Source organism: Clarias gariepinus, chromosome 3 (assembly GCF_024256425.1).
Source record: "Clarias gariepinus isolate MV-2021 ecotype Netherlands chromosome 3, CGAR_prim_01v2, whole genome shotgun sequence".
Classification (NCBI taxonomy): Eukaryota; Metazoa; Chordata; class Actinopteri; order Siluriformes; family Clariidae; genus Clarias; species Clarias gariepinus.
In genome coordinates, this window is record NC_071102.1 from 18646586 (window position 1) to 18674404 (window position 27819).

A 27819-nucleotide genomic window follows, 5' to 3' on the forward strand; every position below is an offset into this window, starting at 1 on the left:
CAATGCCTTTTTGAGTTCCAAAATGAAACTTTTTCCAGAAATCCTATTAATTATTACTAATTAGCATCTGCTATTGTTATTACAGAATCTTCTTTACAAACTGCTTAAAGTGAATAACTTTGGCTGAAAAAAAATCAATTTCCCCAAGCTTTCTATCTTGCTTATGATTTTGTCCTTCAAACTTTTTAGATCTATCTGGCATCAAGTCTAAAAACTTAAATACATCTGGCAAGGTGTTAGATATGTTTTCAACTGCTTTGAAACAGTAAGCTTCCTTACATGGTCACAATAGATTATGAATAGATGTTTAGATAACTTTCCAGAAATGTCCACATGAAATCTGTATCAGGGGTTAAATAAAATTTCTTTTTTTATTTATTCACTATTATTGTTACTTATAATTTGTAATTTTTTTCCAGCAGCTCTGTATTTTTGCTTTCCCGTCTGTTTAGGGCATAGTGGTAGGGTTACTGTAAATTTCTGCTCAGTCTGATTTCGAGAAGTAAACAAGTTTAAATAAAAAGCCTAGTTGTAGGTTATTTCTCTTCAAGTACAACAAAATGTAAATAAAAAAAATAATAAAGACAAAACCTTTGTGTTATCTGACGGGTAGAATCAGCACAATACTTCACATTTTGAATATAAACAAAATGACTATACCCTGTTTAACCATGAGTTTATATGCAGAAGTGTGTACAAAATCTTATTTAAGGATGTAAAAATATAGCACTATTTAAAAAAAAAACAATTTTAAAACAAGAAAAGGCAACTTCCTCCTTACTCACAAAAATGATTAAAACTAAAAAAGGATGTAACCTCGGTGGTGTTAATTCAGCAGCATTGCAAGTGAATAAATAATGTAAAGAGACATAATACTGTTATAGGTATGTCAGCTTAGGTGCTTCTTGAATTCTTCCCTGAGAGCAGTGTGGTGTAAAGTCTGAGTATGCACACTGAGACAGTTCAAGTGTTCCATCATGATGGCTGTTCCCTATTATAATAGCAGTGTTATAGTCTATATTGCCATGAACAGCTTGAGGGAGTTGTGGCAGGTCATAAATTGAGCTCCCACTGCTGCTAATGCTATCTGCATAGGTTCCATTAGTATCTACATGCACACTACTGCCCTGTGTTTGCACACAGAAGTGAGTGTTACCTTGACAATTATGCATGTCAGACTCAGTCATGGCTGAACTGGTCCCCAGGTATGTCTTTTGAGAAGATGGGCCGTTGTTAAACGTACTGGTAAAGGCTTGTGGATATGATCCAGACAGGCTGTAGGGGTTTCTCTGAGCATTGGTATTTACTGTTGGGGACAAAGTGTTGCACCTCATGCTGTTTACCATGGAATCTAATGAGCTTACGAAGTCCTCTCCCATGGCCACAGACCCTGAAGTTGGTGGAACAGGACTACTCAAAGACTGTCCTTTCTGATCTTTCTTGTACTTCATTCTGCGATTCTGAAACCAGATCTTTATTTGCCTCTCAGACAAATTGAGCAGATTTGCCATCTCCAACCGCCGTGGGCGACAAAGGTAGCGATTAAAATGAAATTCTTTCTCAAGCTCGACAAGCTGTGCGCTGGTATAAGCAGTGCGTGCACGCTTAGAGGTGTGAGAGTTGGTTGGGCTTTTGTCATCTGAACAACTGTCTGAACACAAAATAAGACCAATCAGTACAGTCAGCAATTCTTATGTAATATTAGTACAAATGCTCTCATTAAATGAACTCTAAACATATATAAACCTACATTGACTTATGGAGCCTTTCCCTAAATGCAGTGAAGTGCCCCTAGTAAAATAACATTAATTGTGAGCCTAAGCAGTTTAAAGCCATTAGGTGCCTAATAATTTTACCCCACCTCTGGAGAATGGAAAGTACTAGAGCACCAAGGCCAAACTTGTTTTTGTTATACATGAAAGATATTTGATTAGATTGGCCTGATAAAGCAGAATGTGAGACAATAGATTTTTTACAGCATTCATTTCCTGATATTTACACCAAAACATCTTAAACAACTTAGAAAAAGAAACCATTCGTTTTAACCCACCCATGTTTTTGTGTGATCAAAGAAACTTATATAACTATTAAAATTACTGTTTTAACAAATAATAGCTCTGACAATGTAACCTCAGTTGATACTCTGGGTTTCAGCTATGAGGGTTGATTTTAAAATTATTGTTGTTAAAATGATAAATCAACATCACAAACAGAGAGCATTTTGAAGTCAGAAAATAGTGCATATGAGAGCAAAAATGTAAAGTCCATACCACAAGATGCTAACTGCTCGCAGTAAAAGAAATATGACAACAAAATTGGAATTTGAAAGAAAATGCAGAGATAAGGCATGCTAACCAAGCTAGTTCTTTTATCTACTCTCATTTGGTCACCACAAGGGATCATCCATTATACATATTTTGATGTGGTACAGATTTTCACTGGATAGCCTTACTGATGCAACCTCCCACATTTTATCGAAGCTTGGGATCAACACTGAGAGTGTACTGACTTGTGCACCCCTGCGGCTGGGGTTCCATATCAGGGAACTTCTACAAGACAGGTGGCGATAGACCCACTGGGGCTTCTGGACCCAAGATTAACCCCTACCAAAGTGTTGAAAAGGCCAAAGTGTGGAGAAAGAAATTATTTGCTTATGGAACAAAACATACAAGCTCATGGGTCATCATGCAGCAAAACAATGCCAATGCCCATCTTTCAACCCAGCAAAAGATTTTATCAAGAGAAAAACAAATGAAAGGTTTTAGACTGTCTATGTCAATCACCACAGATTAACCCAAATGAGTATCTTTTTATTTACTGAAGAGGAAAATAAATGTGAAACCCCAAAACAAACATTACTTACTTTACTTTTAAATGATTGAGTTGTTCTGTTCCTATACTTTTGCTCATGCTAAAATTAATTAGTCTAAACAACAGTGCCATGTCCAAGCTGTTAAATGCATCTACATATAAATGCCAGGGAATGAAAGCTGCAATTCAAATGAAAAGGCCTTGTCATTCCAGTACTTTTAAGGGGTATTGTACATCCCAACAATGTATAACCCAACCCCTTCTCACTTCCAGAACAAATATTATAACATGGTGAGAAGACCATGTCCTGACCATTCATTTATGCCAGTTAACATTTTTGGCATCACTATTCTGTGTGCCTGGTCAGCCTATATGGAAAAGCCCATAAATTTTATAAAAAAAATGTAAAGTAAACTAATTTATTGGCTTTGTGGTTAATGATTGTGCTTCAAAGTCTATTACAAAAACATGAACGAATCAGTCATTACTAATAATGAAAAACATTGTGGTTTTTTTTTTTAAATATTCTTTTATAAGAAATGCTCTTTAGAGGTAGCTCTACCTGCAAATGGTCATAATGTTTTAATCAGGTTATTCATCAACAGTTAAATATTTTTTTGGAAGTCTTAATCATATTTTTACTTAATGATATTTTTGGGGTCCCATTATCTTGGCTGATGTAAACACTTACCTGGGTTTTGGGTATAGCTAGTATATAGATTATTGTAACAAATTGGTGATCAAACATTTCAGTCAAAAAGACTGATAGTCCCCTGAACTAATTTTACTTATATAAATAACAGATGGATTGTTTGTAGCTCCCAGCACTAGCTAATGTTCGCTGTTGTTACAATTTTTGAAGTTTATCAACATTTAAGGTAAAAAAATAACACATAAAAGTGAAAGAGTCACTCAAGCGCCTAGGTTTAAAACTGTGGCTAAAGTAAATGTTACATGCTTTTTCAGAGCAAAAAGAAAACAAGATTTCATGTATGCAACATATTATTTTTTATCCAGTTATTTTGTCTAAAAGAAAATAACGTTATTACAACTTGTTACTTATAAGGTGCAGAGAACGGAACATTAAGTCATAAAAAGTTTTGGCTGAAAATCCCTATTAAAGAATTCTAGCACATTTGCTTCTTTGGTAAAAATTTATATATTTTTATTCAAAATACCAAATCATTAAATTTAATAGACAACTAACAAGAAAAAAATGCTATAGAATATAATTTAGTTGAGGCTGTTGTGAACCCATGATTTTTATTTACCCTACATGACACTATTCCAAAATTATATTAAATGTAGGGACATCCACGTAGATATAATTAAGAGTAACCTATTGATAAATATGAATAAAATAGTGTGACACTGCACAGATAGTCTTGCACTAAAGAAAGATGAATAGAAAATCATAAGAGCTATCGTCTATAGCTGACTTTTTTTTTTTTTTGAAGCACAAAGCTGAGCCACAAAGCCAATAAATACGTTTGCTATTTGCGTCAATAACATGAAGCATATGCAATTACCTAACATTAAAACAGTGATCCGAAGGGAGCCCTTCGGCGAGTGTGCAGTGATGTTAAATGTTTCTGTTCATGCTACAGTGTTTTAGGCGTTATAGGAACGGGATGACAGAAATAAAATGGTTGGACTGTAATAACAGTTCAAAAGCAGCACCACGCACAAATAGGCCTAGTGACGGAATCGACAAAAGTATAACAAGATGGATACAGAGATGGATACTGCACATGTGTTCTAAACACGACAGTTCCTCTTTAATAAATAAATAAACAGTGCACATACAGTATATTATGTGTTAATTCAGATATTATATGGAGGTAAGGTCGTGGATGAAAAATGTTTGAAATTAAAATGCCAAGCTTTCTTGTTGGATTTGACGGAAAATTCAAGAGTATGAATAATCAAGCATTAGTTTAGTAGGCAGCTACACCATGTATGGCTAAATTCCTGCCCATGTTCTATGCAACAATGCGACTACACTCACCCTGGTGGTATATTTTTCGTCTCTGCTAAACATATTTGGGACATTTAAATTTACAGGCCCATGTTTATATATGGATTCACAGACTTATTGGACTTATTTTTTTTATAATCACCTGAACTTGTGATACGCCTACTGGATTTTTGCTGCTTGATGTTCTGGCGTGACTCTTTCATCCAGGGAAATATTTGCTTGCTGGTGGCTGATGGTAGGGAATCGTGGCCTGCATTGTTTACATTTTGCCCACTGCCTGAATTGTGGGCTACGTTATATGGGGACAGACGATCGTTGTCTTCTAGTGTATGTTGTGTTCCTTTGTTTTGCGAGCAGGCTTCAAGTTTGTGAAGCGTCGCTGAGGCATTGAAGGACTGCAATGAACAGGCCGGTCGTTGGTCGTCACTTTCCTCATGAAAAGCTGAAAAACAGTTCTGCTGATTGTCATCGTAACCCAATCCATTTGCACGTTGACTGGAGCAGCCACTGTAAATAGGCAAACCGCAGTAGGTTGCGTTGTGCATTTTTCTGTTTCCCAACGCTTATTTTTATAACTGACAGGGTCCTGACACTGTTGTAGAAAAACATTTGCTTGATGTTATCACGTGACACCTCTTCTCCAATAGGCTCCTGGGGTGAACCTAAAGTAGAGGGAGATACGATAGGCGAGTGAAATCGGCCCTATCTATCTTACTTTGCAAAGCCTGGCTGACAGCGTAGAAAGATCTAGAAGGGTGCTCACCACTTACCTTATGGCCAAGGGTAACAACAGTGAATACTGACGATGCATTAAATTAACAAACGGATTTGCTCTATTTACACCAAGTGAACAGAGTCTTTGGTGAAGTGATAAACATAAATTGGCCAAATGCTTTAGTTTGCAATACCCTTTGCCCTTATACTTTTTTGTGCTTGTTAATTTGCAGCCTGCGATAAATATCAGGTGGTCTACATATGTTTTTGGCTTTGATAATCGGAAAACAATTCTCACTCTCAGACTGATTGGTCGTTCGCCACAGCTGCCATGACACCATAAACGACCGCATTCCCCTCCATTCGCAATCGCCGAAAAAAAAGATGGATAGAGGTCCTCTGGAAAACCTGAAAAACCGGGCGGCCCTGCGTCGCTGCGACCACACCATGAACCTTTCCTCAGTATCAAATAATAATGGCTGCTGTCGCCGCATACACCGCCAGTGATGTATGAGGGTTACCAGGTTAGCGAGAGAGAGAGAGAGAGCGCATGCGAGAGATGAGGCAGCCTTTGTGCTTCAAAGCCAAGCCAGTAAGAGAAATCATCAGGACGTGATACAATATATCCATAAGACAAACTGTGACATACAAAGCAGAAAAGCAAAAAAAGAAGAAAAAATCTAGGCCTATGTGCAAATATGTAATATACCACTATGAACTGGAAGAGTTTAATATATTATTTGGATGGAGTATATATATATATATATATATATATATATATATATATATATATATAATCACCGGAATATTTAGCCTAATATTTGTTGCAAATTATGGAGTGTGTATAATGCAACAAAACAAACTATTATTATTGTTGTTGTTGTTGTTGTTGTTGTTGTTGTTATTATTATTATTGTTATTATTATTAAGAAAGGCAATGAAAACCGTCTTAGGTAAGCCAAATAATAATAATAAAAAAACGATTCTTCTTTGTTTCTCTCGCCTGAAAATGTAAGCAGCTCGAGCCACACCAGCGAAATCTGGCTTGTCTGTGTGTGAGGGAGTGTGTGTGTGTGTGTGAGTGTGAACTCTCCCTGAACCGAGATTTAAGTCACTTGGTCATAAATCACAAAGTCCTCTATTAAACATCCACGCGATAGCCTCCGCTTTTTGCTTTCTTACCTTCGCTTGTGACGATCAGCGCACAGCACGCCGCGAGCTGCTCTCATTCAGCGGCTCCGGGGAAAAGTTCAGTCGGAAAACAGCAGAAAGCGCACTTTCAGGAGCGAGCACTGAGAGCTGCAGCTAAAACAAACCGCCGAGTGACTCGAGCTGGAGGGTGCTCAAAAAACCCTTTTGTTTTTTATAGGTTCACGAAGACCAGTACAAAAGTGATACAACGCCATGCGCCCTGGCTCTGGCATTTACACATACTATAAGCCAAAATGGGCTGCGCTTAAGTGAGTGCTTAGGGATGCAGATATAAACAGATCAATGCGCGTGCACATAAATATAAAGACAATCGCAAATTTCAGCAAACCTAAGGCCAAACTTTAACGCTAACTTGCGCACATACAGTAATATCCGTTTTAAAGAGACGTATCACAACTGCTTTAAAAGCCGTCATTAGCATATAATATTTGCACAGACATGAATAAAATTTAATTATAACGAGAATATTATCGAAATAGCGACAAAATCACAATAAATCATTACTACAATAAACAAACAATATGGGATTTTTTGTATAGAAGGTTTTTTTCACGTTGTTGCCATAATTCTATCAAATACACCGAAAATTCCATAGCGTGTTACTGTCGATTTGAACTGTATTATAACAATTTTAACAATAGCCTATATAGCCTTTTTCAAACAATGAGTAAGAAACTGACCGTATTTAGTACTAGAAAGTTAAAATAACACCCACTCATATTCACGAAATCAATAAAATGCTATTTACAAAGCATTTTTAAAAAGGACACGAGATAAAGATAAATGCTAGCAAAGCACATCGTGGGTTGTGTGGGATCCTAAAAATCCATGAGTGTGCATTTTGTACATAGAGTCAGCACTTGTGAACACAAATTTCGTTAATCGTTTACTCCATTGTTTTATTATAGTGATTGTTCGGGGAATGTTTGAATGGCTAATTGTTAACACGATAGTAGAGGGGGCCATATTTCTTTGGCTATAATACTTACAATGAATCCAAAAATCAACAAATAAAAACAATAATTTGGAATTTCGAATATCATTTTAAAACAACAAGTTGCACCTCTAAACCACAGTTTGATTTTGTAAAACGTGTACGTTAGCTACTTCAAATATTTAACTGTTAAATGAAAAATCGACAATGTGAGTTCTTAAACATATATTAATTTTCACTTAACTCCCATTTACAAGGGAAACAGTCTCGAGTAGGTTAGTTTCATTTAATTCTGTAGAAAATAAATAGATTTTTTCATTACCCGCTATACCACACGGCACAATAAGCTTAATAACCTTAAATACGATGGCATATTTAAAATGTCATGTGGTGACCATAGACATATATAATTGTAAAAAGTCTTAATCAAAATAATAATAATAATAATAATAATAATAATAATAATAATAATTTTATACAATACATAAGGTTACAAAAATATATAATGCTATTATATTATTATATATTTTTGTAACCTTATGTATTATTGTATAAATGATCTAATATAAAAAAAATAGTTACAATTATATTTTAACTAAAGTTTAAATATCTTCTCCTTTTTTCCTTCACTCTTTTTTTTTTTTATTTGGATCGAATAGTCATTAACTCGTGACCAGCAGCTCCCAGGCCCATAAATCAATGTTCGAGTGCTGCGCGTTCCTCGATGCTAGCCCGTCTCGCTTTCTATCTCGTTTCCCTTAAGGTCTTTCACATGAAATGACCCTCTGATGCTCCTCGAGTTTTATTGTCTTTTTATTTGTTCTTCCGGAACAAAACCCCTAGTTATCTAGTTATACACTCTACAAACAAGAATATTTTATAGAAATAGAATGTAAACCCCAAACACAGACACACACACGTACACACGCACACACACACACACACACACACACACACACACACACACATACATATTCTTCTTTCGGCATACATACAACATAAATGAATTGCCATAAGTATATATATAATCAGTAGTTCCTATGATGCAGTTTTATGCTATAATGAATAAAAACAATACACCTCAGTGTAATAATGGCTACTTAAATAATCGAAACTTTGACGCTCATTCAACGCGAGATGTCTGACAGTTTCCACAGATGTAATAACTTATGAGAGTAATGAACAATCAACGAAAGTACCTTAAAATAAAATCCATCCTTTTCGCGCAGCAATTCTTTTTTTCTGCCGGAAAACACTCGTCCAGTAATGTAAAACAATTAATATTAAAATCATCCTATCTATCTATCTATCTATCTATCTATCTATCTATCGCCACAATAGCTTAATAACTTAGCTTTTTTGAGGGGAGTACGCTTGCACTCCAAAGCTTGATCGCACACCACCTACTCCACCTCCTTGCCTCTTACCATTATTTCACATCCATAGTTTGCTTTTTGATCACGTGACTCGAGACCCAACGTTAAAACTTTTATATTAATATAGAACACAGTGAGGATAGTTCTTCACGCAGTCGGATCACAGAGGAGAAAAAAGAGGAGATAAAATTAAGAGTAGCAAGGAGTGACCGAGGTGTCGGTAACTTCGAAACGTCTATATTTTCGTAGGTCACTTCATCTCGTTACTTCAGATGAACTTTGCCTTTATAACTAGTCTGTGGTGGTGGCGGTGCGTACGCTTGCGCGGAAAGAGGATAGGCTTATTTCAAGTTCTGGGTGTCGAGTTAAACTGGCTGTTGTTTTTAGATGAATAGGTATGAAGTTTTTCAGGAAATGGGCCGGAGCTCTTCTCCAGAAGGAAATCCCTGGCTGTGGATGACATGCTAATCATTCAACAATGGAGTTATTTTTCCTTTATCGAGAGCTAAGTGCTTTCACCTTTATTTTAATGGCTCTCCTCCTATTCCCTGCTAATAAGTCACATGTAACAAAAACAGCTGAGAAAATCGTATATATATTACTGTGTGTAATTTTTTTTTTATTTCGCAGTAGAAGTAGCGAGTCGCTCGCTCTGTCCGCTGCTCAGTCAAACACACACAGACACACACACACACAGACACACACACACACACACAGACACACACACGTTGTCTGTCAGAAAGGTCTCTGTTTATTAACAGCAAGAGATGGGGTTTTTATATGTTTGTCCAAAGACGAATCACAACTTGTTGGCTCGAGTTAGGGGGAGAGGGGGAAGGAGACAAGATATATATATATATATATATATATATATATATATATATAGAGAGAGAGAGAGAGAGAGAGAGACAAAGAGAGAATGAGAAGGTGAGCTTTGGAGCGTTAACACCTTTACGAACAGATGTAAGAGGAGACAGGAAGATAGCAGCATGGAAGATTTAACACGTTAATATCAGATGAGGAAGAGAGCAAGAGGGTAGAAACAACTCCTGTATATATAAAATAATTCTTACACTGTGTATATACTGTATGTGAATAATAAACATTATATGAAAATGCACAATATAATCACAAATGCAATCATCTCGTATTGTAGGTGTGTTCGATCAAGATAACGGTAGAGGCTCATGGGCAGTCATATGTCTCACGGGCTATCTGATGTGGCACTTGTTTGCGACAATACATTGTTTAACCCGCATGAAATGTCTAGCGGATGTGGTAGACTCGAAGATCATTCATCAACATGATCGGACATACAGCCTCCCCCATTCCATGGCTTCATGGCTTGCCCTAGGACAATTTTTATTCATGGAATAAAAGTTGTTTTTTTTAATCGTAGTGAAATTCAAGCAACGTTTTGCCCGTTTTGCCAGTTAAATCCGCCTATTGATTATCTTGATAAATTTGACCTATCATGAGGTCGGCTATATTAGGTAGCAAATACACAGTTCTATATTTGTTGCAAGCAAGATGATTGTTGGGGCAAGATTTAGAATCTGAGTGAGTTTGTCAAGATCTTATTTGTGGTGGCTAGACGAGTGGTTCATAGCATCTAAAAAAACATAAAAGTGTTCCAAAGAAAGACACCAGGTAAACCAACAGTCATAGGAACCCAAAGCTAAATGATGCACATGGGGAGTGAAAGCTCCCCTGTTAGTTTCAATCGCACAGAAGGGTTCCTGTAGTACAAATTGCTAAAAAAAAATGAATATAAAAATAAAGTTAACATAGATAGATAAAAAAAAGATAATTTTAGCTTGCTGTGAATGGTATAAGCAGTGTGAATGCAGACAGATCAGAGTGTCCATGCTGACACATGTCCACTGTCAGACACAGTGCACTGATCATTCTCCATGGTATATGAGGAAACCTCTGCTTCTCATGTCTGCCATGCTTGGAGAAGGTTGTAAATCTTCCCAGTAATGTTCTTTTACCCACAACTGCAGTACCAATATACTGGCCCTAGCATTAAAGAGAAATATAAATCCCACTCAGAGGGTCATACAATTACACTCATGATGTGCTGTATTAGGAACATCTGGACACCTGCACTTTCAAGTGGTTATTTAATTTAATTAATCATGTGGCAGGAGCACAATGCATAAATCACAAACATGTCAAAAGCTTTAACTAATACTTACATCAAACACAACCATAAAGAAAAAGTGCGATCTCTGTGACATTAATTGTTAGTGTTGGTCTCAGAAGCCTTAATTATTGCATAAACTGCAATAATCTTAAAATATTTTCACCCAACTGTCCCACAACAAAACAACATAAACACTACGGAAACTAGCCAGATTGGTTTGAGCTTCCAGGAAGAGTATAGTAAATCAAACAATCACTTTTTTTTTTTTTTTTATAAACATGGTAAGCAGAAAAGCATCCTAACAATGTACAAAACGGCAAACCTCAAAATAAGCATGCTACAACAGCCTGGTAGGTTTCACTCTCTTCTGCCAGGAAAAATAATCTGAGGGTATCTTGGGCTATGGCTCACACAAACTGGATCGTTTAAGGTTGGGTAGGGGGATGGATCATCTAATCTTTTTTATTCTTCACCTGTCCAGTTTGTATGAGTCTGTGCCCACGATAGCCTCAAATTACTATTTTGGCCATCAGGTCAAAAATTTTTCTGCTTTAAAAGGTTGTATCAGATTCATATTTAGGTTGTGATATACTCTTAACTAAATGTATGATTTTTGGTTTTCAACCATTCTCTGTGAACTCTAGAAACTAACAGTTTTTGAAAAACTCAGACCAGCCAATGTGGCACCCACAGTCATGGTATCATGGCAGGGAAATCACACTATTTTCTTTATATTATTCAACCACCACTCAGAATGTAACATGGTCCTTTAGTTGACCACTCTACATTACTGCGCAGTGAAATTATTCAAGCTTTCATGATTCCAGCTTTTCCACCACCTCGTGTATGGGACTGTATAGTGTCTTGCTAATTAATATATTATTTATATTATTTGCTTACTAGTAACAGTAGTTTTGAGCTATAGGTTTTGAGAAAATTAGAAGATGCTGAGCCTATAACTTTTTGGTTTTCTTGCTCTCTTTCTGCTGTCTCCATCATGCCCTCCTCTCTCTTTGTGCTGTCATACATGAGTTAACAACCTAACAGTGAATTTATAGTTTAAAAAGGTATGTATTCAGTTGGTTCATATCTTATTTTATAATTTATATTTTAATAAAAAAACTCAATAACTTAATTACATAAACTTTATTTTAGGTCGTCAGTGGTTGTACAAGCATTTCATTTCATATCATACTGACGGTGTATGTGACAAATAAAATTTTGTATAAAAACATTTTTCTAGACGGATATTGAAAATTTTCCTGGATGGTTAATTTTAGTATTTTGTTTGCTAAATATTTGTGTTTCTACTATGTTAGAATACTGAATACACACTACTATGTTCAGATACACAGAACACTTGAAAGTTTTCATTTTTCATTAATACCGTTATGTAGAAAATTAATACTTTTCTTTTACTGAAAACTCAGTCTCTGTAATAGTTTACAATTTACTGTTTAGTGTGCTATTTTACATTTTGTTTGTTTGGTTGATTTGTTTTGTTTTTTTCGTTTTGTTTTGTTTTGACTGGGTTCGGTACTGCCCCAAACATCAATCAATCAATCAATAAAAACACTGCATGAAAGCTCACTTGAGATGGCAAGGTCAGAGGTCAGGGGTCATGCCTAGTGCTACACTTCTATGATTGGACATCTACTTTGTGGCCTTTGCGTGAACTCAGAACTATTTGGCAGGTACCGCCCGAGTCATTTTTAGCTACAAAAAAGCTGCTATTGAGATCGGTTGTCACAATAAACATTCGACCATTTGAACATTTAAACATCACTTATGAGAGCTATTTTCAAAACCAGAATAATTAAGTATAAGAGTAAATCCACGAAAAACGTAAGGTTGTTTGGCATCAAACAAGTCACAAACAAATCTTCCGCATAAAATAATAACATACACTTAAAACATTTAATTGTTTACGCGCATACGGACGATGCACGCTATTTTTATTTACAATATTACAAAATTCATTAAATTAATTAGGTAAAGTTTTGATTATATCACATTAAATAAAATGATTGTAGGGGGAAATATTAATTTTTATATTATACTATACAATTTATTAGGTTTGGGAATCCACTTCACAACACAAGTCAGAAAACATGAGATGCGATAGCCTACTTCTGCGAGGTGTTTCCTGGAAGCATTTGCAACTACTTAACTTTGTTTTGTCTTTTTTACTTAAAAGACAAAACAAAGTTAAGTGTGTACATTGATACCAGGTGATAGACAGAGTTACATTATCAATTTTTCGTTTTCTAAACATTGTCTGCACCTAGCTCAAACCTATGTGACTGGCTTTCTGAGACGGTCACATCATCGTTGTTCTACCTATAGCGCACATGTGTTGCTTTAATATTACAGGTATAATTCTTGTCAGTGCCAACATCCTTCCCAGATTTCATTGTGTATTTGGTTTACGAAAACGATACGTGAATTGATCACGCGTACTCTACGTAATTCAATCTTGTACAGCAGCTAGCAATAGTTCAGACTAAATTTAGTATAATAATAAAATACGTTTTGCAGAGATACTTAATATTTTAATGTAAATATTACATAAAAGTTATTTTCAAACAACCGACCGCGCATTCTTTTTTTAATATAACTTACTCATATACTATCTACTGTTGTGAAAATCATGATGATTTCTTTATATTTAAATAATTTAAAACATTACTGCAGTAACAAATTTACTAAATTAATGATTTCAGCAATGTTTTCTATAATCGTACCCAAGACCAGCTATTTAAATGTTGCCAGGATAAAGTCATGCAAACTTTTTTTCGGAGAAACAAGATCCGAAGCAAATGTATTACTAATTTACATAATCGTTTTATATTGGCGCATGGCTGTTATTTATACCTTTATTTATAAATTGGCAGCATTTTTTAGACATTAGAATAGGGGCTAAATATTAATTTTGTTGGAATTTACATTTTATTAAAATAATTTTAGTAACATTGAGTTTAATTCTACATTACGGTAGGTTAAAAGTCAGTATACCTGCCTGTGATTTATGACTATAGTTAAACCAACGTTGCCCAAAATAGGTGGAATACATGTTAGACAGACAATGAACTCGTAAATATGACATTCTAATAAACTGAATTTTAAAGCATTCTGGAGTAACGATTACGATAAATGTTTTATGATTTTATATAAAACATTGTTATTTTAGCAGCCTTGAATGACTGACTCTGTCTAATCTACATACAAATGACATTAAGAACAAACTTAACTTATTTATTAATTCCAATGATACAGTTGCATTAAATGCTACAGTATTGCATTGGTGTGCAAATACTAACAAAAAATAAAGACCACGATTATTCACAGCTTAATGACATTAAACACACTACACAGAAAAAATTGAACTAACAAAGACTACGTTTACGGGTTACTTTTAGAAGTATTCTATTTTTACATTTGTGCTTTAATTAGTGTTGTACAAGCCTATCTCCATGAAGATAGATACATTTTTATAATGGCGAACATTGTTTAATATCGGAAAAAAAGAATGTCACGTTAAACTCTTTCGTTTTTTTTTTTTTTTCAAGAAATGAAACAAAGAAGCAAAGTTATCTACCCGTTAAGAGGGGTGAATTCTCCAGTTCCAAACCGTCCGAGTAAAGAGATGTGACAGCTGGGTCAATTTAAATAAAAGAGGCAAGTAAATTCACCCCTGTGTTTAATATTAAATAGAAAGTAACAATGTGAAGTTAGTCCGAATACTGCTCTGTATTTTCTCGCTCAGTTCTAATGTCCTTCCATCACTATAGACTTAATGAACACGGAGTGGGAATTAATGTCTGCTGCTGTTGGCCCGCGTCCGTTTTCACTTGGTGAGTGGAAGAAGAGCTGCTAGAACGGATCTTCGTATTGGGAAGCTTGTGGTCTTTCTTCCACTTCATACGGCGGTTCTGGAACCAGATTTTTACCTGTCTTTCTGATAGACACATTGTATGCGCTATCTCCACGCGCCGACGGCGAGTCAGGTATCGGTTAAAGTGAAACTCCTTCTCAAGCTCAAGAGCTTGCTGGCGAGTGTAGGCGGTGCGAGACCTTTTAGGCACTCCTCCAGCGTAGTTCGCGGTCACTAAACAAACAAATAAATATGTATCATCTGTACACATTCCCGTATGACCATGAACACCAGACAGCCACTACATTTTAAACAGTATGGATGCGCTTTACATGGTTAGATTAGGTGTTTTATTTATTATTTTTGCAGCTTTTAAAAAAGGCCAATGTGGTGGAGTCAATTTGTCCAGATTTGTTATAATTAACGAAAGCCACACATTAACAACGGGACGTCTTTGAAACACCATGAAATAGAGCCAAAGGGTGGAGTGGAAACAATATAGGTAATACAATTTACGAGGGCTCCTAATTACCGATTATCTATTTCTGTTATTTACTTTCGACTTGTGCCAATAAATCACCTTTGAATCCTAAATCTTGAATCTCTTGAGCTAGTAAATCAATCAGATAATGGTCAACATGCTACCTAGCGATTTGTTTAATTTTTATCAGTATTTTATTGACATATACTTACTCGAATTGACGTGGACTTTTTTCATCCAAGGGTACACTACCGGCTCCTTTCCTTTTTGCGTGTCAGAGTGAGCTTCAGTGGCGAGGCTGCAATCCTTGTTGGCCGTCGTTGTGCAGTCTTCCATACGCAGTTGGGGCTCGTGATTTTGTGGAACAGACCGAGGTTGTATGTGAAGCCGATCGTTGAAATCGGCGAGGTCATTGGTTGAAACATTACCGTAATCATAGTTCGGGTTTGGGTAATTTGGCCGCGGGTATGTTGCCCCTTCGTGATGGGAGAAGCCTGATTCTTTGGGTCGCTCGTAGTAGTCTGAAGAGACGGAGATATAACCGTTGTCTTCGTATTCCTCGCAGGGCGGGAAAGATGGCTCGATGTAATTCGAATTGATTAAGTATGAACTCATGGTCGTTAATTTGTGAAGTGCAACAATTTAATTTTTATCGTACTGTCTTTTCTTGATCTCGCAAAAAAACGCCTAGTCCCTCTGTCAAATGTAGAAGTTGTCTAGTCACGTGAAAAAAAGACCAATCAAAATCTTCTTTGGGTGCCGGGTAAACAAGCACCAATAGCAGGCCATGAATGAGAAAACGACAATTTGACGGACTGACCACGCGTCGATATTTATTAATACGAAATCAAAAAAACTTACAAATAAACAGAAGATTAACTATTCGTTACAATAAATATGCACACTAATACGGAAAAGAACATCCTGTTGTTTAAAATACCCTGTACAAGAGGGTCTATACAAACACATTTTCTTAGAAATTAATGAGATTTCTGTTTACGTTTTCATACAATGAATAATAGAAAAAACACTAAAATATCTGTAAATATTTGTATACAGTATCATCCACCTTTTCATACATTGTCATATATAATCTGATTGGGGCATCAGTGAACATCAGTGGAAAATTAGAATTGACAATCATCCTACGTTTTTTAAAGTTTTTGAATATATAAGAGCTCTTAGACTTGTACGTGAAACTCCTTTTGGTCGGGAAACTTGCTCAACATATGACATGTAACGGTCCCCAAATTGACAAACGAAAACCCTGTAAGGGAGTTAATTTCCTAGATCACACTGTGTAATATAATGCGCATATACTGACAAACAGTCGTTTTCAACAGAGGTTCTGAAACCTCTAACTACATTAACGAGATAATAAATTCGGGTCCTATCAGTATATGTAAAATTATTGATATACAACAATATAATTATTCAATTACATATAACTGCATTATTGAAAACTGTATAATAATATAGCAGGGTTTTTTCTTACCATAAGGTTGAAAATAATAACTAACAATGTTGAGTTTTTTTTTTTTTTTTTATTATAACAAAAGAATAACTTCAATTGGACAACGAATACAATAATCCTATGTAAATTTTGGTCAAATAGCTACATTCAGGCACTACACAATAACATGGTAAATGTTCACTTGAAAGGCAAAATTGAATTAAACAGCCGAAAGGCCTGGCATTAATAGAGTTCCTGAAAGTATAATTTAATGTGTGCAACATTTTAGGTATATGTAGGCCTACTTGTATCAATTGTTATAAGTTGGATTCGGGTGCTGGACCTTAATACAGCACATTTTATCAGAATATATTACTAGCAATAACCAACAACAGAAAGCCTAAATAAGTAGAAATATTTACAGGATCTGAAACAAACGTAAATAAATAAAAAAAAACATTACAAATTTGGTTTATAATTTTTTCCTTAAGATTGTCTTAATTTTACTAATCCACGGTCTTAAAAAAGCGCCACATAAATACCATCGGATTGCATTGTATTAATGCCACCAAAGTTTTAAAAAATTACTGTTAGTTGGAAGAAAAGCCTGCCCAAATAAAAAAAAAGTTCCTAACGATATTTCTTAATTACAGTGTAAAATATAAAGCTTACTTTTGCTAACAAATTTTCACACTATAAATGCTTCTTTTTGGAAAAAAGGAAAACAGTGTATTGGTTGACGGTTAGATAACACTTTTAAAGAAAATGTTTTATTCATTATTTCTGTTCCTATGTTAGAAAGCATGCTATTTGTTTGTTTTATATGTTTTGCTGTTAATGTTGTTATTCATGTTTAAAGAAAACAAAGGTCGTGAGGAAAACCTTGGTTTATTATATCACTTCATTGTCTTTTCTGATGTACTGATAGAGCGAAAAAAGGATAGGCAGCCGTAAAGACATGAGCTTATCCAATTTAGCTTCGAGGCACAATACAATTTAGTAAAACGAAGTATTGCCTACCTTTCCCTCGCCACATTTTCCATTTAAGGCAGTCGGTAACTGACCTTGGCTGAATTTCTCATCTTAAAGAATCGCAAAAAAATCGCAAAATTAAGTTCGTAGAGACTCTCGCTCTCTCTCTAACTGTGGAGAGCTTGTTAACTGGTGTGCTCGTTCTGTCACGATTTTTAGGGTGCTAAACACTGATACTCACATAAAGGTAGTTTTAATAATCGACGTGCGATGGATTTTTGCGAAATCTCAGCGTTGGAGATGAACGGACCCCCACTGTGTACAGCACTTAGAAGTGGTAAGGGTTGCTAATCACAACCAAGTTTGGCCTGACCTCTCAATGACCCGGTTTCCATTTCGTGTCTGATTAATCTTTCTCACTGACAGTCTTTGTTAAAAACATGGCGTGCTCTCTGAAATAATGCCATTTTCATATTAGTTAGACACAGTGACCTAGCTTTCAACCCGTCGATGAAATAACTTCTCAAGTTGACAGAATGGCAAGAGTCAAGAGCATAAAATAACGCAGATCTATTAAACAAAGTAACACTATTGTAAATAGCCTTTGAAAATGCAGAATGAAAAGAAAAACAGCGAGAATGAGGAAAATTAATGTTGAAGTAGAATCAATTCTCTGCACAGTTGCTTTTAGCGATAGACAAACGACCTCATATGATAACGTGGCATTTTCATCTACATTGTCGTGTACTCTTCTTATATAAAGACCTATTTTGCCAAACATCCTGTTTGAAGACCTCGATTGGGTTTATAGTTATCAGCCGCTGATAAAGAGAAACATTAAGGAGAAATTGCAACATACATATCGGGAGGTCTCCGAAGGTTAATATTATTACCAAAGAGAGTGTAATTTGGGTACTTATTTTTTACGAACATAGTAATAATAATAAAAAAAAGAAAAAAGATTTCTTTTTGTCGCTATTTTCTTTTTGTCACACTTAATAATCGGACGCTTGAATATTTACGTGCTTTATGAATCCAATTTAAGGTATAGTAAACAGGATATTTTCAAATATACTGAGATGCTAAAAAGTCACCGCTCAGGATCAGTGTGCCCAGTTGGAGTAGATTTTAAATATTTCCACAAAGAACTTCAACTTCAATCAACAATTCAACTGCTGAATTCATTAGTGTAATTAACGGTCCTAGTGTTTCTCCATATTTAAATATGGATGGATATCTAGATATCACGGTGCTAGGTAAAGATCTTATTTCGCTTTCATTTTTGTTAACTTGCATTTTACACTAGCTTATTTATTTTAACATTCATAAGGTGTATTTACCCCCTTGAGACCCAAATGTTCTCATATGAGGACATGAAAGTTTCTCCAAGCTACATTGTCCATATATGCTTTGCCTATCCTCATATGAAGATCGTTAGGTATAATTGTTTTGTAAAAACAATTTTTAAAGACATTGATTATATTTATAGTTATCAGGTGCTAATAAGGAGAGACAATATCTAACAATTAAATTAAAATATTTATCACAAATGTAAAGATTTGCTATTACTTCTGTTTTTCAGACTCCAAACCAGCATAGGGATTGAAAATGAAAATGAATTGCCATCCCTTATGTATAGATGTTTATGGAAATAGTTTTAAATACAAATTATATTATTACAATTATTATTCTATTCAAACATACAAAATGCATTTACAAATGCAACCATATTATTAACATTATTATTATTATTATTATTATTATTATCATCTTTATTTACGTTTATTTAGCATGTATAAGTCTGGAATATGCTGCCATATGGGTTAATCATCAAGCATATTAAATAAAACGTATCCAAAAATGTTACAATTTGGTCACCTGCCAATTTATAGAGACCAGCCAGGTTTGCACCTGATTTCTTTATTCACTACTGGACGCTAAGTTAATTAGCATCACCTACTTCGATCTAAAGATGCAGGCTGTATGAAAACTACAGCAGGGGCGGGGTTTTTTCTTACAAAGCCCCAAAATTATGTAATAGGCCCCCAAGTAATGTTTGGGACTCTGACACAGTCTTCTTCTTTGTCTTTCGGCTGTTCCCTTTCAGGGGTCGCCACAGCGAATCATCTGCCTCCATCTAACCCTATCCTCTGCATCCTCTTCTCTCACACCAACTAACTTCATGTCCTCTTTCACTGCATCCATAAATCTCCTCTTTGGTCTTCCTCTAGACCTCCTGCCTGGCAGTTCCAACCTCAGCATCCTTCTACCGATATATTCACAATCTCTCCTCTGAACATGTCCAAACCACCTCAATCTGGCCTCTCTGACTTTATCTCCAAAACATCTAACGTGGGTTGTCCCTCTGATAAACTCATTCTTAATCCTATCCATCCTTGTCCCTCCCAAAGAAAACCTCAACATCTTTAGCTCTGCTACCTCCAACTCTGCCTCCTGTCTTTTCTTCAGCGCCACTGTCTCTAAGCCGTAGAGCATCGCTGGTCTCACCACTGTCCTGTACACCTTTCCTTTCATTCTTGCTGATACTCTTTTATCGCACAACACACCTGACACTTTTCTCCACTCATTCCAACCTGCCTGTACCCGCCTCTTCACCTCCTTTCCACACTCCCCGTTGCTCTGGACCGTTGACCCCAAGTACTTAAAATCCTGCACCTTCATTACCTCTGCTCCCTGTAGCCTCACCGATCCTCCTGGGTCACTCTCATTTACACACATGTATTCCGTCTTGCCGGCTAACCTTCATTCCTCTGCTTTCCAGAGCATACCTCCACCTCTCCAAATTTTCCTCCACCTGTTCCCTGCTCTCGCTACAGAGCACAATGTCATCTGCAAACATCATAGTCCATGGGGACTCCAGTCTTACCTCATCTGTCATCCTGTCCATCACCAGAGCAAACAAAAAGTGGCTTAGAGCCGATCCTTGATGCAGACCCACCTCCACCTTAAACTCTTCTGTCACACCTACAGCACATTTTACCACTGTCTTACAGCTCTCATACATGTCCTGCACCACTCTAACATACTTCTCTGCCACTCCAGACTTCCTCATACAATACCACAGCTCCTCTCTTGGCACCCTGTCATACGCTTTCTCTAAATCTAAAAAGACACAATGCAACTCCCTGTTACCTTCTCTGTACTTCTCCGCCAGCATCCTCAAAGCAAATACTGCATCTGATGTACTCTTTCTAGGCATAAAACCATATTGCTGCTCACAAATGCTCACCTCTGCCCATAACCTAGCTTCCACTACTCTTTCCCACAGCTTCATTGTCTGGCTCATTAGCTTTATACCCCTATAATTGCCACAGCTTTGCACATCTCAGTGTTTAATTTATTTAGCCAATAATTTTTGTAAATAGGTTTGCCTTAGGTAAAGAAGCACTGAAGGACTCATGAATGTAGAGTAGAACTGAAATGTTTAGATCCTGTCTTCCCCACTCTCATTGATCACCCAGGTTTGTTCTGGCTGGTTCTTCTGGCTCTCTCTTTTAGTTATGATGTCAGTTAATCCTGCCGGAGTCCCTGCTTGCACTTTGCACTAAATATACCATTACCTTATACATTGTGTCACAGTGACCATACCTAACTGTTATCTCTCCTTTTCTTTACTCTTCTCTTTTCTCTTCTCTCTCTTATTCCCTCTCTCTCTCTCTCTCTCTCTCTCTCTGTCAAGCTACACATGCTGTTCCTGACAGTCTACCTGAGCCTCCAATAATGAACTGTATTACATATAAACTTAAACGCATCTCCTGTTGTACTGAACTTCTAGCTTCCTAACACACAGTATGACTGCAGATCAATCCCTGCTATCTGTTATCACATGAGGATGGTTTCCCTGTTGAGTCTGGTTCCTCTCAAGGTTTCTTCCTAAGCCATCTCAAGGAGTTCTCTCTCAGGAGTTTTTTTCCTTGCCACCATCGCCCTCGGCCTGCTCATCAGGGACTATCTAATAATTTTGATTCTTACACATTCACACGAGTTTGCATATTCTACTTGTGCTTGGTGGGTTTCCTCCAGGTAATCTGGTTTCCTTCCACATTCCAAAGACATGTAGGTTAGGTTAATTGACGTTCCCAAATTGCTCATATAGTGTTAGTGTGTGTACGTATGTGTGTGTGCCCTGTGATGGATTGGTGAACCCTGCCTTGTGCCCTAAGCCTCCTGGGATAGGCTCCATGAATACAAGATAAAGCGGTATAGATGATGAGTGAGTGAGAGTGATTGAGTGCACATTCACATTTCATACAAACTTCCATAATTTATTTGTATTGTTTAAAGCTGCTTTGCCACAATGACAATTATTAAAAGGATTAAGGAGGATTAAGGATTAAGGATTTATTTTCTGTCACATGCACAATCATACAAGTACAATATGCAGCGAAAATATTTTGCGACCACAGAGTCGCGACGTCAGCCACTAGGGCGCCATCATAGAAAATAAGGAATAAGATACATTAGGATAACGAGGGTAAAAAAATCCCCTCCCAGACTGTCCTTCGAAAAGGGCAGTGTGAGATCAGGGGTACAAAAAAATACCTCAGCAAAGCACACAAAAAAAAAAAAAAAAAAAAAAAAAAAAAACCACATGTAATCACAAGACATAAACATTGCAACGATAAGGGTACAGGGGATAGGGAATGTCTAATGTAGGCAAACAGCTCCAGTCCCTGCAGCGAGAGAGCGCTGGTCCCGATTCCGCCTGCCCACACTGAAGGGAATAAGCACACGAAGGCGTTGGATATGGGGAAGGTAGAGTGTCTATCTGTAGCTGTTATGTGTGTGTGTGAGTGCATGCATTTCAGTTTATAAGCCTGTAACATCCCATAATAGTCTGCGCCAGGTGTCCTTGAAGGGGGAGGGATTAGGATTCCAGAGCGTCTCGTTATCTTGGTCTTCGGGGAGTTTGTTATGACTCCAGCCACGGCCTTGAATGCAGTAGCTAGAAGAAAAAAAGGGGCAGCCGAAAAAAGAAAATCATATTTTCCAGGTTTCGAACAATATCTGCCAATTTCACAGATATTTAGTGTCCATCACTGGTCTGCAGGTCTGTCCAAAACATGTTGCATAGCTGCTAGTCTCTCCAAGATGTTATCCAATTTGCGGTCCAGAACCACAGTCTGATTACCGACAGCTCTCGTCACCACTATTTCCCAGCCGGCCAGTCTCTTGGGGTTGAGACTGACTGCTTTTAAGATTTTTCGATATCCAAGTATTCCACCTAGTCCAATCAGCAGAATCCCAGTTATCAGAGTTCCGAATAGGTAGATATCTTCAACATCCTCCAGAGACAGTGCGGCCAGGCACACAATGCGCCACTTCTCCCAACTGTCCATCGTGTATCCAGCAGCAAACGTCCCAGCAGGACAAGTAGGTTCCCCAGAACCCACATTTCTCGTCGAGAAGATCGTGTCAATTGCATTCAGAGACCAGTTGATCAAATCCATATTCCTTTTTTATTTTCAAGAGCAAGACGAGGAGAGACTCTGAATAATATTCACAAGACAGACAAAAGCAAGCGGGGAAAGATAAGGGAGGGAGAGCAGATGCGACCGCCTTCGTCAAGAGCAAGAGCAAGAAGCAAACTATACAAGCACTATACAAATAAAATTCAATTAAACTGAATTAAATTTAAATATAAGCTTAGTATATCCATTAAAATAAGAAAATGAAAATCAGAATAAGGATTCCTCTAACATTTAAATCTGCACTGTGTGGAAGAGGTACAAATGGGCATGCACAAGATTAGGACATACCGAGACCCACTGTTCTGGCAATGTACTGTGGGCCTACCAAGACAGTCTCAAAAATAATGCTGTGATTTGTGATGTTGGATTGGGTAGTTTTCCATCATTGGGCTAGTTATCATGTTGGGATGGAATTAGTGTCTGATAATAAAAAAGGGCTTTTACAATGACATCTAAATGGTACTAAAGAATAGTGCTTGATCAAAATACAAATCCCACTGTATATCTAGTGTTACAAACTTTGTCATTACATACAAGCCTGGAAAAGAGATGAAATAAGGATGTAACATGCCACACATAATGCTGCCATCAACTTTGTCAGCCATTTTGCAAGATAAGATGGATCATCACTCACCCATTCACTTGTTCATTTATTCACTCACATACTCACTCAAATACTCACTAAGAACTTTCAAACAATGTCTGTACTAAAGCTGCTAAGAAAAAAACTCAACTTGCCACCATTGCTCCCCTTGTAGTTTACACTGAAACCATCAGCCCAGTGTACTTTTTACATAGAATACAGAGGTGCAATACAGATGCAGTGTTCAGTACAGGCTTTGTAAATGGGCCTGTTTACAGTGCATCTTGATAAATTAGAAGTCATTTTTCCTAATTTCATTAAAAACTTGAAACTCCTATATTATATATTTATTTATTTAACATAGATTAAAATATTTCAAGACTTTTCTTTCAATGATTACAGCTGAAAGCTAGTTAAAATCCAAAATCCTGTTTATCAAAAAATTACAATGTCTACAGAAATATATTTACTCTACAGAAATGTCAGAATTAAAGCTATATTCATGTAGGAATGCTATACTTGATCGTAGTTCCTTTAGCATGAAATCCTGCATCAATGTGGCATGAGGTGTTATTGAAAATGAGGTTGCTTTGATAGCAGTCTTTAGCACACCTATTTTGTTGGGTTAAGTGTTTCTCTTTTTCATTTTGGCAATAGTCCATAGATTCCAAAAGGGGTTCAGGTCAGGTAAGTTGACTGGCCAATTAAGCATGATAATATCTTGCACAGCAAACTGATTAATTTTACCAGGTAATTTTTGCACTATGAGCAGGATCTAAGACAAATAGTGGCCTATTATAAACAACTTGGCCTCTGTGCCTCTCCAGTCTTCCTCCAGAAGATGGTTTTCAAAAGAAATTCATAATTTGCTCCTGAAAAGAGGACTGCTGAGCCACGGTCCAGTTCCTTTTCTCCTTAGCCCAGGTAAGATGTTTCTAATGTTGTCTCTGCTCCAGGGGTGGCTTGTTATTAGGCATGCCTCAGTTGTATCCCATTTATCATAGATTAGGGATCTTGATGCACTGACTCCAGCCTTACCCCACTTTTTATAAAGCTCTCCCAAGTTCTTGAAACAGCTTTGCTTGACAATCATCTTAAGGCCACAGTCATCCTTGTTGCTTGCGCACCTTTTCCTACCACATTTTTCCCTTCCAGTCAATTTCCCATGGATAAACACACAAGTGGTGTGTGTGTGTGTGTGTGTGTGTGTGTGTGTGTATATGTGTGTGTGTGTGTGTGTGTGTTATTACCTACTTTATTAGTTTAATAACAAAATTACAACTGGCAAAAGACAGTTGTACAATTTAATTGAAAGGTGTATTGGGTATTGTATTACAAATGCCACTTTAACTCATTGAACAACATAGCAAAACAAAATCATTGAAGAAACTTCCATAAAAAGTTTAAAATAATTGTTTTTTTTTATCTATATAATTTTCTTACCTTGTTCACTTGCACTGCAGGACAATTAATTTGTGACAAACAATGTGTAAGTAATGTGAATTTCAATAATTCATATTTTTGCTTAAGACTTTTGAAGCAGAGGATCATTTACAAAGCTACTGTATATTCAAGAAAATGGATCACAGAGGACATGAAAATACTGAAACCAAATAAGGCCAAAGGTATATGCAACAGACTTCATCCTTCAATATTTAAGATTTTCGGACATATTTTTTCGTGACAGTTGCAACACCCAATCTGCCAACATACACACACAACACCACTATCCACATCGAGTCCTCAACACACAGTACCCCCGCAGTACACACACATGCGAAGGGTCACTTTTTTTTTAGTTCTATTTTCTGTCTTATTGGACATTCACACTATTTTGCGTTGTTCTAAAGCATTTTTGACAACCAAGATATGTTGGATTTTAGCTTGTTGGTTTCTTTGTTATTTTGTGATATCAAGCTAGGTTTTTTAAATGAATTTCTTCCTTATTGAGCGCAGAGGCGCAGCATGAGAATGACACTGAACTTGGCCAAAAGCTCTGTTGGTAGTTTACAGCCTGTGAACATTTATCATCCTGCCACTGGTGACCTCGTGATGAACCAAGAACAACTGAGCATCAATTTTCCCCTGCAATCTCTTTTCTGTCTAGGTCAGTGTCTTTCACTCGTTCTCGCATCTGTATGTAACCCACACCCTCAAAGATGAAGCCTCGTTTCTTGTAGAGAAAAGTAGACAAAACGGGACAAATTCTATTTGTTCTATCATACTGTAGGTTACTAGATATAATTGGCTTAAATTTTGTTTTAATAATCTGGCGTGCAGAACAATGCTTAGTAGCTCTTTGGGATATTTACTAACAAGCACACTCAGGAGGAGACAAAACCATTGAAAAGCGTAATTTTGGGGCTGCAAATGCGAATTTCTGTCTCAAAATATTTCAATTAATATGATATTTTAATAAATTAAATTACATCTAAATGGGATCGCGAAGTCAAACAGAAATAGGTAACCTGCATGAATGAACCAAGATGACAGTTTATTCATAATCATTTCGTACACCACAAATCCTCATAAAACATTGCAGAAACCAGTGTTGTGAAAAAGAAAGATCAACACGATAATTATCCGCTGACGTTTTATATTTTAAATAAAACTTACTTCCAAAACAGGCTTCATAAACACAATTGCATTTCGCTGCCCATAAAGCTCAAAGAAAAAATCAAGAATGCTGTATTGCAAAGATAACTCTTAAAAATTCTGACTTTGAACTCTGTGTATAAAATGAGAAATAGGAAATAGGTCAAGACGAACAAGAAAATATACCACATCGTGGTGTATTTGTAAACACAGTATTTATCATGTTGCTAATGTCTTCAATACAGCCCTTTAGCTCAATTCTGTGTTTAAAAAAGAATCCAATACCAAACGTGTATCAAAATTCGTAAGAAAAGTGCTGTGGGTGTAAACTATCCATGAGCAATTGTTTAAAGGCAAATCGAAATCAGCTAAAGGATTTTGCTTAGACGGAAAGGATAAAGTATGTTCTTTAAAAACGGAAACAGAAATAGTTGGCAAAACGTATGGATCTTGGACTCATCCAAATCTCATTCCCTATTCCCCTTAAATAAATATATTGAAAAAACAAACAAACATAAACTCACCACAATTGGCTGCCAAGCAAATCCAGTCGGCGTATTCAAAATTCATAATGATTTTCTGGAAAAAAGAAGCGATGGCAGCACTGAAGGTACTCTTCTCCCTCGTGCACAAGAGATTTTAAAGAAATCCCGTCAGTGCTGTTAAATACTAAGACTGTCAACTCCCCAAAACCATAAACCAACTTTAATGACCACCACGTGACACTTTTATGGGCAGTTAGTTTGTGAGGCCTGGATCACTGTAGGAACTAATTTATGTTGATGCTCTCTTACTCATTTCTTGGACCAGCAATGGGTCTAAACATACCTGACAATAAAACCGAGCTACTGGATAGACAGAAACGGTACCAAATCGGTCCTAACCAGTAGTGCCTCAAAATCTTAAACATAGCACTTGACAAGTATTTATGTAATTTCGATTGCAATTCAGCTATTAATATATTTTTTAATTACTACTACTATTTATTATTATTATTATTATTATTATTATTATTATTATTATTGCTGATGTTGCCAAGCATGAGAAAGTTGTTTTGTAAACGAATGAAATAAAAATCGATTTAATGTATTTAGGAATTACATTTTATTTCCTTGAACAAAAATCATAATTAATTAGAGCAACATTGTTTTAATAAGTCGAATTTCAAAATGTTTAAAATGCTAACAAGACATCA

General features: G+C 36.4%; 2 protein-coding genes across 3 annotated transcripts; both read right to left on the bottom strand.

Annotated features, from left to right (window-relative positions):
• Window positions 1-874: 874 nt before the first annotated feature.
• Window positions 875-6775, bottom strand: hoxa3a (homeobox A3a). The gene is made up of 3 exons (XM_053492260.1): window positions 6686-6775; window positions 4932-5451; window positions 875-1651 (listed from the first exon to the last, which is right to left on the bottom strand). Exons 2-3 carry the CDS (start codon window positions 5332-5334, stop codon window positions 879-881), a joined length of 1176 nt encoding a protein of 391 aa, XP_053348235.1. The 5' UTR covers window positions 5335-5451; window positions 6686-6775; the 3' UTR covers window positions 875-878.
• Window positions 6776-10998: 4223 nt separating this feature from the next.
• hoxa4a (homeobox A4a) lies at window positions 10999-16245 on the bottom strand. 2 transcript variants are annotated; one of them, XR_008357786.1, is made up of 3 exons: window positions 15742-16245; window positions 14773-15282; window positions 10999-11047 (listed from the first exon to the last, which is right to left on the bottom strand). XR_008357786.1 is itself a non-coding variant. In XM_053492262.1 (2 exons), exons 1-2 carry the CDS (start codon window positions 16142-16144, stop codon window positions 14960-14962), a joined length of 726 nt encoding a protein of 241 aa, XP_053348237.1. In that variant the 5' UTR covers window positions 16145-16245; the 3' UTR covers window positions 12462-14959. The 2 variants fall into 2 exon arrangements, 1 of the variants encoding a protein (XP_053348237.1); XM_053492262.1 differs by lacking the exon at window positions 10999-11047 and having other exon boundaries at window positions 12462-15282.
• Between the last annotated feature and the right edge of the window lie 11574 nt (window positions 16246-27819).